This window comes from Antechinus flavipes, chromosome X (assembly GCF_016432865.1).
Source record: "Antechinus flavipes isolate AdamAnt ecotype Samford, QLD, Australia chromosome X, AdamAnt_v2, whole genome shotgun sequence".
Taxonomy (NCBI): domain Eukaryota; kingdom Metazoa; phylum Chordata; class Mammalia; order Dasyuromorphia; family Dasyuridae; genus Antechinus; species Antechinus flavipes.
In genome coordinates, this window is record NC_067404.1 from 45,544,513 (window position 1) to 45,557,872 (window position 13,360).

General features: G+C 44.3%; 1 protein-coding gene across 1 annotated transcript; it reads left to right on the top strand.

Moving 5' to 3' along the window:
* Positions 1-7,875: 7,875 nt before the first annotated feature.
* Positions 7,876-9,797, top strand: GPR119 (G protein-coupled receptor 119). The gene is made up of 2 exons (XM_051968415.1): positions 7,876-8,989; positions 9,413-9,797. The coding sequence occupies exon 1, from the start codon at positions 7,978-7,980 to the stop codon at positions 8,983-8,985; it is 1,008 nt and encodes a 335-aa protein (XP_051824375.1). The 5' UTR covers positions 7,876-7,977; the 3' UTR covers positions 8,986-8,989; positions 9,413-9,797.
* Positions 9,798-13,360: the final 3,563 nt, after the last annotated feature.

Sequence of the window (13,360 nt, forward strand, 5' to 3'; positions counted from 1 at the left end):
AGGTCCCACAGGGAAAAAGGAGTACAGCTAATATTTGAATCCAGATGTCCTCGACCAAAGCCATCCTCCTTCTGTTCATTTTGTACTTTCTCTTCTGCTCCCACCCCAGCATGGAGAACACTTGATTATAGACCATCCTATTATCTGATTGTTTCAAAAGAGCTTAGAAGGTCATAAAAGAGCCCCTCGGTCTGCTCCCTTCCTTCCACAGTCCACGCTAATGATAGGAAGCTCTGCAAAATGAAGACACTGTCAAATAACCCCCATTGCTGTTTCAGAGAAGGAAGAGAAAAGCCTGAGGAAAAAGGGAAGCAGGTTCAACTGCAGAGGAAGGTTTGAAAAGAGAAATGGAGGCAGAGGAGCAGGGTTACAAGTGTAGGCTGTGTACTACCTCAGTGGCCTTATACATACAGTTCCCTTCCACTCTTGAGGTCTGTTTTCTCCATTCTAAAATAGAGGAATTGGGACTTCTGGTCAAGATGGCTGCCTGAAAGGAAAAAAAATGTGAAAAGCTCTCTCATTTTTATTACAGCAAAGCTGTGAAATTCACATTAGATCAAATAATGGTCAATAAATCCAATGAGAAATTATATAGTAAGTCACTTCTCCCACTCCGTAACTTCTAAAAGTCAGCCATGGCTTTTAAAAGTCCATGGGAAACAGAAACGGGGGACCCTCTAGCAAAACTAGCCAATAAGACCAGAGATGGATCACATGATGTCAGGGTTGAGGGTCCCCCTCAGAAAGCCCCAGGATGGGGACTTTGGAAGCCCTAGTGAGTGGAATCAGGTCAGGGAGAAATGACTTAAAAATCACTAAACTGCCTAAACTGCCTATGATTTTTTAAAAGGGCTGGATGCTATATTTCAAGAAATCATACATAAAAACTTACCCAGAGGGCAAAGTGAAGATAGAATCCACCAGTCCCATCCTGAAGGAAACTTCAAAAGGAACAGTCCCAGGAACGTCATAAACAAAATCCAAAGATCCCACATCAAAGCCAGCATCCAAACAAAAGTAGCCCAAGTATGAAGGAACTACAGTCAGGACTAAGCAAGACCTGGAAGCTTCTAATACAAATGAGAAAAGATCTTGAAACACATTGTTCCAAAATGCAAAAGAGAGAAGCTTATAATCAAAAATTTTTATAATCAAAAAATGGTGATTTCACCATTAGGGAGGTGGGGGAAGTGGATCTTTAAATTTAAAGCTTTTTGTAGTTTTCAATATTCACCCTTACAAAACCTTGTGTTCCAAATTTTTTTCTCCCTCCCTTCCCTCCACCCCTTCCCAGGTGGTAAATAATCCAATATATATTAAACATGGGCAATTCTTCTATATGTATTTCCACAATTATCCTGCTGCACAAGAAAAATCAGATCAAAAAGGAAAAATATGAGAAAGAAAACAAAATCAAGCAAACAACAACAAAAAATGAAAATACTATGTTGTGATCCACATTCGATCCCCACAGTTCTTTTTCTGGATGCAGATGGCTCTCTCCATCACAAGTCTGTTGGAAATGGCCTGAATCACCTCATTGTTGAAAAGAGCCAAGTCCATCAGAATTGATCATTTTATAGTCTCGCTGTTGCCGTGTACACTGATCTCTGGGTTTTGCTCATTTCACTCAGCATCAGTTCATGTGAGTCTCTCCAGGCCTCCCTGAAATCCTCCTGCTGGTCATTCCTTACAGAACAATAATAATACCACAATTTATTCAGTCATTCTCTAACTGATGGGCAGCCACTCAGTTTCCAGTTCCTTGCCATTACAGAAAAGAGCTGCTACAAACATTTTTGCCCATGTGGGTCCCTTTCCCTCCTTTCAGATCTCTTTGGGATACAGGCCCAGTAGGGACACTGCTGGATCAAAGGAGATGCACAGTTTGATAGCCCTTTGGGCATAGTTCCAAACTGCTCTTCAGAATGGCTGGATCAGTTCACAAGTCCTCCAACAATGTATTGGTGTCCCAGTTTCCCCCGCCTTCCCCTCCAACATTCATCATTATCTTTTTCTGTCATCTTAGTCAATTTGATATCTCAGAGTTGTCTTAATGTGCATTTCTCTGACCAATAGTGATTTAGAACATTTTTTTCATGACTAGAAATGGTTTTAATTTCTTCATCTGAAAATTGTCTGCTCATGTCCTTTGACCATTTATCCCCTGGAAAATGGCTTGTATTCTTATACATTTGAGTCAATTCTCTATATATTTTGGAAATGAGGCCTTTATCAGAACCCTTGGATGTGAAATTTTTTTCCCAGCTTACTGCTTCCCTTCTAATCCTGTCTGCATTGGCTTTGTACAAAAACTTTTTAACTTAATATAATCAAAATTATCCGTTTTGTATTCCATCATGTACTCTCTAATTCTTCTTTGGTCTTCCCCACAGATCTGAGAGGTAGACTCTCCTTTGTTTTTCTAATTTACTTATAGTATTATTCTTTATGTCTAAATCATGAACCCATTTTGAAATTATCTTGGTATAGAGTGTTAGGTGTGGGTCAATGCTTAGTTTGTGCCATACTCTTTTCCAATTCTCCCAGCAATTTTTGTCAAATAGTGAATTCTTATCCCAAGCTGGGGTCATTGAGTTTGTCAAACACTAGATTGCTATAGTCACTGACTATTTTGTCCTGTGAACCTGACCTATTCCACTGATCGACTCACTCTATTTCTTAGCCAGTACCAAATGGTTTCGATGACTACTGCTTTGTAATTAATTTTAGGTCTGGTACAGCTTAGCCACCTTCGTTTGCTTTTTTTTTTTTTTTCATTAATTTCCTTTTCAAGCATTTTTTTAAATGAAAACATCACTGACATTAAGAACTTTGAAATGCAAACACAAAAGTTATGAGAAATCTATAAAGGCAAATTTATTTGAGCAATTGAAGGGGTTTCATGATAATATACTGCTAACATTTTAATAGGAAGATAACAAGAGATTTAACATTTTGAAAGTGCATTGAGGAAGTTAAATAAGAAAGACTCAGGGGCAAATTGATTCTGCTCTGAGTGAAGAGAAAAAAGAGAAGAAAGGATAAAAGGCACACAGTGTTGGAAAGAATGTGATAGAACCTGTTATTTCTCATAACTGGGATTCACAGAAAGAGTATACAAACATGGAAGAAGGGGTAGGGGGAATGGGCAACAGAGGAATCTCACTTTTGTTTAAAATGAACAAAGGAGTGTTGAATACATGCACTTACAGAGAGAGAGAGAGAGAGAGAAAGAGAGAGAGAGAGAGAAGAGAGAGAGAGAGAGAGAGAGAGAGGAGAGAGAGAGAGAGAGAGAGAGAGAGAGAGAGAGAGAATGAATGAGTTTGGTGTAGAAATAGATCAAATTCAATAAGGAAATACATGGGAATAGGGAAAAGAGAATTTTAAAAGACAACAATACCAGAGAAGTGATAGTTGGAAGCAAAACAAAGTTCCTGATCCTGAAGGGGAGAGTAAAAGGGAAAGGGAAAGGAAATTGGAAAAAAAGAACAAGAATCTAAGAACTAGAATCTTTGGTTATCTCTTCAGACAACTGAGGAGTCCCTTAAAAAATTGTGATCTATGAACATAATTAAGCATTATCACGGGATAAGAAATGGCAAAAAGAGACAATTTACAATAATCCTGAGGAGTAGAAACTGATGCAGACTGAGATAAACAGAACTAAGAGACTAATTTATATACAGACGGCAACACTGTGAAGAAAAACAACTTTGAAAAACTTAAAAATGCCAATCAATGCAATGGTCAGCCATGATTCCAAAGGATCTACGATGACCCCCATTACCGACTTCTTGACAGAGAGGGGGATGGGTACAAAGAGAAACATTTTTAGCCATGGATATTTGGAGGATTCATTTTGCTTAACTATGCTTATTTGTTACAAGGAGTTTTTAGCTGTTCTTTCTTTCTCTTGGTGGGAATGAGGGAGTCGGGGATAGAAAAGTTAGCAATACAGATGCCAAAAAGACAGGACTCATTGAAACTTTTTTTCAAACGCACAAAAGAAAACAGAAGAACAGATTAGCCAGATTTTTTTTCTACTTTTTCTGCTTACTATCCTCTTTTGCTCAAGAAATTTTTACATGACCCCAAGTATAGAGGTATAGAAAACAGGTCTACAGATCAAACATTTACTGATAATAAATCATAATTTGGGGATCGCCCCCCCTCCCACATTCAGACTCCTATGGGATCAAGGTTAAGGTTAAGAAGCTGGGAAATAAAGGCCAATTTGTTGATCATGGCATTCAAAGTTCTTTGCAACCTGATTCTAATCTGTCTGCCTCTATATCTCATAGTATTTCCTTCACACGTTCTAGAAAACAGAGAAAAACAGTGGATGGCAGGTTTGTGGCAGATTTAGGCTTAAGGCAAGGAAAAATTTCCAACAACTCGAGCTGCCCCCAAATGGTATGGGATTCAGTGGACTCCTCATCCCTGGAGATCCTCAAGTAGAGGCTGAAGGTATTGTAGAAGGCATCAGACACAGGTTGAACTAGATACCTGTGAAGCTCCTTCTAAATGGGATTTGGTGATTCCTGCCCCCCTCATCCTGTCACCCCCACCCACGTTGGACAACCTGGTTGTAGTAAAAATGGCAAAAACCCAGGCCTTCTGATTTCAAATCTATATGGGTTCATATCTGGAGCCAAGCAAAACATGGTAGCCCTTCGAATACTTGGCTAGCTGGGGAGTTCCTTCTCTCTCACAAGCTGAGCCATCCGAGTTCCTACAAAGGGAACTTTTGTCTGCCAGCCTCCGAGCCACACACTTTCCTTTAGATCAGGGCTTCTTAAACTTCTTTCCACTCGCAATCCATTTTGAACCCAGAAATTTTTACCCAAGCACACTAACCAAACATTGACCGATCACAAATTATACAGAAATCTAACAATTCTCTGGTATACATATAATTTTTATCGTTTATTAAAGATGAAAGCAACTTTTCATACTAATGAAATGGATGAGCTTGTTTACTTTTACATAAAAATTAAATCTCGGGTAATATGATGAGTATTTTACAATTGCCAAATTTTTCACACACCTCCCCCCCAACATTCTGTCCCATTATGGGGTCACGACCTACTGTTTAAGAAGCTTTGCTCTAGATCCTCTCATGTTGGCCTATATCTTAATGGGTTTTATTTGCAGGTGCGAATCCAGCAAAAGTGACAGTGCTGAGGCCTCTCTGGTCCTTTGAAGGCCCTGGGGAACAAGAGAGAAGATTTCATGGAGGAGGTAGCATCAGAAGAAAGGAAAGGATTCAACAGGTTGGGGAGGAAGGAGCACATCCCAGGCCACTTGTCCCTCAAGAGCCCTCTGTGCTGGCATTCCCATTTTCCTGACAAGGAAATGGAGACCAGAAGTGACTCGTCCAAAGTCATACTGCTAGTCACTGATCGCATCGGGATCAGAATCAAAGTTTTTCTGCTCTCTTGCAGTTGCCTCCAAGTGTAAGTGTGAAATCAGACCAAGTGGAATACTCTCATTCCAGAGTCACTCACAGATCCCTGAAAGAGTAAAAGCTATTCTCAGAATTGTTACTCTGAAACCCAGAAGGATGAAAGGCCCCTTGGGCTGTTTTGCAGCGTATGGGCAGACTGTCCAAACAGAGCAGAAAAACGTCTTTGCCTGGGGCTCTCCACTTCCTCACTTAATCCCCTATCCTGTTTGTGCTTCCCCCCAGACTGTGCAAACAAGCTTCTAACAGCTCTTCCTCTCCCTCCCTTCTTGGTATCTAAGATGAAAGAGAGTAGCAGGTGAAAGGTTAATTCTAATGGATCTGTGCAAATGGGTCTGTGACTTGAAAATTGGATGTAATCTACATGCTGAGCTTGGTGACCTTGAGCATGTCTTGCCTCTTCTGAGTCTCAGTTTCCTCATCTGTAAAATGGGGTGAAGAACAAGAACCGGATCCTCCAAGAGCTATCGGGAGGCTCGAGCAAAACAATGGCTGTAAAAGTGCTTTGTAACCCCAGAGCTTTAGAGGAATGGGAATGAGGATTAGCATTTTCCTCCAAACCCTTTTCTCGGGGACCTGATTGATTAGTTTAGCTAACCCCACAGCTGGGAGATCTGGAGAGAGAACCACAGATGGTTAGACTGAGGCTTGGGGGGGATGCGAATGAACCTGAGTTCTACAACATAAGAAAAAGGGAAACAGGAAAGAAAAGCAGTCATCTTCATCATCATCATCTTCATCATCATCATGGTCATCTAGTCATGAGCATCCTCCTCACAGTCCCTTCAAGCAGACTGCCTGTGGACCGCAGCGCTCTTGAGAGCCAGAGAACCAGAAGCAGATTAAAACATAGTTCCTATCTGATCCGAATGTGTGCCTCTGTTAATAAAAAAATAAATATTTAAACATGTGGTTTTCTATAGGAATCCAGAGGAGGCCTTCGGAGATCCTTGTGTGTGGAGAAATGGTCTCCATTTCTACTTAAGCTCGACACCAGGGCCTTATGGGAACCCAAATCCAGAGCCGAGCAGGGCTTTCCAGTGTAGAGCATAGAAGGCCAAAGCTATTAGGAACTTTAGGGGTGATCCAGTCCAAACCCTTGCTTTTACAGAGGAGGAGATGGTGACCAAGAGAGCTAAAGTGACTTGAGCAAAGTCACATGGCTTAGCAGAGCCTGTTTTTCTAGAGCGGGATTTCTGAATGTCGTTCCACCGGCGACCCCTTTTTGCCCAAGAAATTTGAATGTGATCCTGGGTATGGAAAATGGCGGACGAATCAAACATTTACTGATAATAGAACTTCATTTCGCCACCTTCCCATTCAGTTACGAGGCCCGATTGGGCTTGAGGACCACAGTTTAAGAAGCTGAGTTCCGGAGCATGCGATAGGATATGGTGGCAAAGATCTCAGTGGGAACATGCACGTGTGTGACCAAGGGAGACCATGGGCTAGCCAGTGAGAGGGAAGGATAAGAGAAGGGTGGCCCAAATGCTGCCCTGCTACCCACAAAACAAAGAAAAGCTTCCGACACACTGGGAGGATCTTCCCGGAAGAATTCCCAAAAGGAACGGACAATCACGCAGGGTTAAAATCTGCGCAGGGTCTCCAATTTATACCGGAACGGGGAATGACAAGAGGAACGGCCGGCTAGATGGCCATCCTCTTGGGATACTTTGCACAGCTACGATCTCATCTGCTGCTCACAACAGTCCTGTTCGGTGTGGGGATTCAAGAATCATTTCCCCCATATTACAGATAAGGAAAATGAGGCTGGAAGATGGGGGAAATGAGGGTCTCCAATCCACCGGGAGAAAGCTAAGAGATGGTGCAAGTAGGATTTGAATCTGGTGCTTTTTACCTGGGTGACTTAAGTCACCCAAGCTCTCTGGGTGCTGAACTTCTGTACTCGTGAAAATTACCTCGGACCCTGGAGGCAGCTGGGTCTTCGTACAGCTCTTTCTGATCATCTCTCCTGATTACTAGATGAAAGGTGCTAATAATAGCAACGGAGAACAGTTCTTCTGCTAAGAGTTGAGGTTTAGAAGAAAAGAAGGGGAAGTTTGGCCGGCATTATGGGGAGGAACGATTAGAACGGATCGCACGTTGGGCCAGACACAGGACTTGACCAACGGCCCCATCCCCTGAAGCAGCAATGATGAGAGGGAGCTGGAGTGAGACAGTGTGTGCCAGGTACTCCGGAGTTGTCTAGTAACTTGTTATGGAAGGAGGAGGGACTTAGCCAGCTGGGAGGAGGAGGAGGAGGGGAGAAGGACCAGTCTCCCTCAGAGAGCGGGGGAGGCGGGAGTCTGAGGACTGGAACTGCCAGTGACCCAGCTGACTCCCACAGCCCTGTAGAAAAAGGAAAAGTCAGTGAGAAGATCCTTAATGAGGAGCAGACAGTTCTGAAGCTCTGCGCCTCCAGACAGCTCTTTCACTCCGTTGGCTCACAAGGGCATGGGGCCTTCCCTCACCGCACCCTGAGACAACAGAGCCGAGAGTGACCAGAAGCCATGGATTCCACCTTCTCTTTTGGGGTGATCCTTGCCACTCTGGCCTGCTTCATCATCGCAATCAATGCCCTGGTGGCGGTGGCCGTGTTTCTGCTGATCCACAAGACCGACAGCATCAGCCTCTGCTTCACCCTGAACCTGGCCGTGGCCGACATCCTCATCGGCGTGGCCATCTCCGGCCTCGTCACCGACCAGCTCTCCAATCCGTCCCACTCCACCCAGAGGACCCTGTGCAGCCTCCGCATGGCCTTCGTCACCTCCTCCTCCGCCGCCTCCGTCCTCACCGTGATGCTGATCGCCTTCGACAGGTACCTGGCCATCAAGAAGCCCTTCCGCTACTTCCAGATCATGAACGGGCCCCTGGCCGGGACCTGCGTGGCCGGCCTCTGGTTGGTGTCCTACATCATTGGCTTCATCCCGCTGTGGATGCCCTACTTCCAGCAGGCCACGTACCAAGGCCCCTGCAGCTTCTTCTCCGTGTTCCAGCCCCGTTACGTTCTGATTCTGTCCGTCGGGGGCTTCTTCCCTGCCCTGCTGCTCTTTGTCTTCTTCTACTGTGACATGTTCAAGATCGCCTCCCTGCACAATGAGCAGATCCGGAAGATGGAGCTTGCCGGAGCCCCGGAAGGCCACTGTCCTTCCCTCAGGGCTTCCGGGGACCTCAAGGCACTCCGGACTGTGGCTGTGCTCATCGGGAGCTTCACCCTGTCCTGGGCCCCGTTCCTCATCACCAGCATCGTGCAGTCTGCCTGCCAGCACTGCCAGCTCTACCAAGTGCTGGAGAGGTACCTGTGGCTGCTCGGAGTCGGGAACTCTCTCCTCAACCCACTCATCTATGCCTACTGGCAGAAGGACGTGAGGATGCAGCTCTACCAGATGGCTGTGGGAGTGAAAAAGAAATTGATGCTGCTCTTCTTCCTCAGACACCCCAGGGATCCCGGCCCAAGGGAGACCAGGGAAACTTCCTGCCAAGTCATCACTATCACCCGTGGCCACCTGGAGGGCTGAGCCGGTAAGGGCAGACTAGCTCGCAAATACCCCTGGAGTCCAGTCCCGACTCTGGCACTTCTTAGCTAAATGGCTTCCGGCAGGTCCCCTTCTCCCCTCCGGACCCTAGCAAAATGGAATCCCGTGGGCTCCTTCCACCTTTGCCATTCTGTGATTTCCTGTGTGTCCTAACGGCCCCTCCAGGTCTAACCTGCATGATTCTATAAAACACACTTCCCCCTCCCCTGGTCCTTAAACTGAAAAGGTCAGAAGCTATAGTCTCCCACTCTCGTCATCTTCTGTCTAGCCGAGGCAGGGACCCTGACCTCTGCTCCTCCAAATCCTGCCATTTGAAAAAGAGCCCCCCCACTATCCCCCTTATCCTCCCCCACCCCACTTCCTCCCCTAAGCCATCAACTGGGATAAACCAATTTTTCTTCTTGTCTAGGGAGACTGGCCAGCCACTCTGGGCCCCTGGAAAGTTGGGTGTAAATCAAATTCGACTTCAAAGGAGCCTTGAATACAACAAGGACCACCCTGGATTTATGTCGTCCATTGAGATTTGCAGATCGCATATTTGTATTTGTATCAAAATTTTTGTACTAGTAACTGATCCCAAGCCCAGTGGACAGAAAAGTGCATCCTTGGGGCAAATTTGATTCCCCCAAGTGCCACTCCCCTCTCCCCTTACAAAATGTGCCCAACCTCCCTCTCTCTCTTTCCTCTGTGACTAAGGAGTAAGGTCCTGAACCGGTGTTTCCTTCCTGCTGCTGGCCCACATCAGTGATATATAGCTGGTGGGTGCTCAATAAATGCTTGTTGCCTTCAATGCAGTTATGCCTCTAAGAGCCTTGCGACTTAAACCCGGGGGAAGGCGGGGGAAAAGGGGGGAAGGGGAGAAGGGGGAATTCACCTCTGGAAATCGGAATCAGAACCGGAAATCGCAGCCCTACTGCAATATATACCTTAGGACCAGCAGGTACCACCTGACTGGGCCTCTCCAGCCAGCATTTGTGTTCACCCTAACCTCTTTTCCAGCAACTGAACTACAAGTTAGACCAGGGTCCCCTGGAGTTTCCAAAGCTGCCTGAGGCACCCTCTGGAGAACAGAGTGGGGGTGGCAGGGGGGCTCCTAGGAAATATCCATGCACTTGGCACTTGAAAATTTTACCACAGACTTGAGTTTCTTCAGTATATAAGAATTCAAAAAGAGCAAAATGACACTCTCCATTCCTGCCCCACTGCCTGATCTTGCAAGCCCTTCCTCCAGCTCCCAAGCTAACCATTTTCCACAGACACCTGAGCAGCCTCCGGGGCCCACTGGCCTGGAGGATTCAAAAACTAGTCAGGGAGGAAATGTAGATCTCACGCGGTGGGTGGGTAGGGGGGACCGAGGTAGGGATGACCCATGAATTCAACTCACCCCCCAGCCCCAAATTTGTGGCTGACCTCTCACCACCACCTCCCCAGCCCATTCTCCTCCTACAGCACATTCCTAAAGGATGGGATGCTCAAAATCAGTCATCAGCAATGGGACTTGACATTTCACTATGAACTCGCCTCCAGTAGGACCCATTAAGTCCCAAGTCCTTAAACTGAGCTGTCTCCCAGGAAGGCAGCTGAGCAAACAAGCAAGGGAAAGGGCAAGGGAAAGCAGGCTTTAGAGGCATTTTACCACAGTGAGGAGTAATCCCTTTTTGTTGAATCAGGCTTCAGAGGCAAATCTCCTTTGATAAGAGGAACAACACCTGATCTGATGACTAAATCAGTGAGGTACCAGTGGGTTCTGGGTGGCAGTGACAACCACATCTCAAAAATTAAGTGCACGACCCAGACAGATGCCAGCTCTGCTATTTACTAACTGTGGGATCTTAGGTAATTCACCCGAGCAAGGTCTCAGTTTCCTCATTTTTGAAATGAAAGAGTTGCTTTAGATGTTCTTACGACTTTAAACCTCAAAAATTAGATCTACATCCATATGATTCCTATAATTCCATTCCAAGAGCACATGTATATGTACATGTGCACACACAAACACACATCCTCGGTCTCTCATTCTGATATGATTTAGGAGGGCAATTTCTAATTCCGAAGAATGAGACTCAGGCATCAGATGTCGGGGTTCGGTCTCGTGAAGAATTCATGATGGCCATTCTCTTTGGCAAAAGGTAGGTTTATTTAGAAAAGGTTACAGATGAATGTAGAGATTTAATAGACACCAGTAAATATGAAATAGGATTGGGAGAGCATATAGTTAGTGAGGAAAGAGATTTGAACAATTAATAATGGAAAAGCCAAGTTCCTGGGTGTAACTCACAATTAACCAGGAGAAAAAGAGCACCCATGAGGTTGGAATACATCTTTAGCTAGCAGACTAAATTCATAGAATTTAACACCCCTACAAGAGTAAGTTATAAGTTTTGTGTGTGTGTATGTGTGTGTGTGTGTGTGTGTGTGTGTGTGTGTGTGTGTGTGTGTAAGTTATAAGAAGGAGAAAGGCATGGTGGGAGGGATGAGAGGAGGTGTCACAGGTGGCATGGGGAAGTAGGGAAAGGGGAGGAGAACGACACCAAGAGGCAGAACGTTCTGGTGGGCTAACACAAAAGGGATTCAGCCAAGATGGAGTGAGCCCTAGACAGATTTATTGGGGAAATTTAACTTCAGGGGGTTGACATTTCTGACTGGTAGGGCTACCCACGATCATCACAGAGAGTGGGACTATAAGATTGAACTGAACCCCCTCCGTGCCCTTCCCTGCTTTCCTCAGGAAGCAATTTTATCAGGACTTTAGGCTTTCTTTGTCAACCCCATCTAGTTACTTAAAGCCAAATGAACAGACCACAGTTCCATAGTCCTTTAAATTTCAGTATTAGGTGCAACAGGGCAAACTGGAAAATTCGACTTGAAAGCTTGGATCTCCATGTTCCCCACCTCCAGGCTGTTCAAAAAAACAAGTGACCTTGAAAGACAGAGTGCCTGGAAAACTGCTTTTGGGGAGGGAAAGTTCAGGGGAGCTTGGTATGCCTACCCAGAAGACATTATCATAGGAACACTGTGTTTAAAGAATGAAGGTACAGATTATACCAAAGAGATATAATGACTTTCTATGATGAAGACTTTGTTCCAAATGAAGAAAAGTTACTGGAAGGAGAATATTTAGATTTTTATCAAGCACTCAATGTGCAATCATCAAATGAACTCAGAAAGAAACTGCATTTTTAAGGAAAAAAAAAGATCAAAAAGGCCTTAAAAATAGTCTATAATCTCATAGGAGTAGCATGAGTCAGCTACAATCATCATAACAATAACTAAACCAACAATGATATAATAATAATAGCAGACATTACAGAGCACCACAAAGTTTTCATGGCGCTTTTTATATCTACTATCTTACTTAATCCCCACAACCCTCTAACATAGGAAGAAAAGGGAAATGAGCTTCAGAGAGGATTTGCCCATGGTCACAGCTGATAAATGACTGAGGTGGATTTGAACCTGGTTTTTCCTAATACCAAGTCTAATACTCTATCCACTAGATAGATATCCACTCTGCTGCCTCTTCTGTATCTAAAAAGGCAGAAAGGTGTCATAGTGGGCAGAGTTGCTAGCCTTGAAGCCAAGAAGTTTGAATCCTGCCTAACCTTTCTCAGTTTTAATCTCTTTCTCTATAAAATGCAGATAATCCCAGTACCTCCCTCACAGAGCTGTTTTGAGGATCGAATAAAATAACATATGATCAGTACTTTGCAAACCTTAAAATGCAGTATTGATCCTAGCTGCTATTATTAAACAATGAAGATTATATAGGTTATCAATAACAAATAACAGAATGTGGTTTTTAATTACTTTAATTTAGTAATTTAATGAATTTAAAAGCTTTATGGTAACAAAATGCATTCCTGTTTACAAAGTGATCCTGGCATCCTATCTAGGAAGCAGGTCAAGTCAGGATTGTTATACCCATTTTCCAGATAAGGAAGCTGAGTCCCAAAAGTTTCCATGCTCATGTCACAAAATTGGTTAGGTAGAATTACCAGGATTAGAATGGTACTCCCATTTCATGGAGTCCGATACCAGGATTTCCTAATTAGAACTCTTCCCACCACACACATCTCTTAAAAACAAGAAGGAAGCAACTTAAAAGATTAGAAACCCTCACTCTTCTGGTCACACTCATCAAATCTGCAGATAGGAGAGCTGAATGGAGTAGACAGCTAATACTTGGGATGATAGTTCAAGTCCAACCAGATCTCAACAGATTAGATCACTGGATCAAATGTAGTCAGATGAAATTGAATAGGGATAAATGCATGGGCTTCCAAAAAGCCACTTCCCAAGTACAAGATGGAGGCGAAATGGTTAGCCAAAACACTGGGGACTTTAGGGCATTATAAAC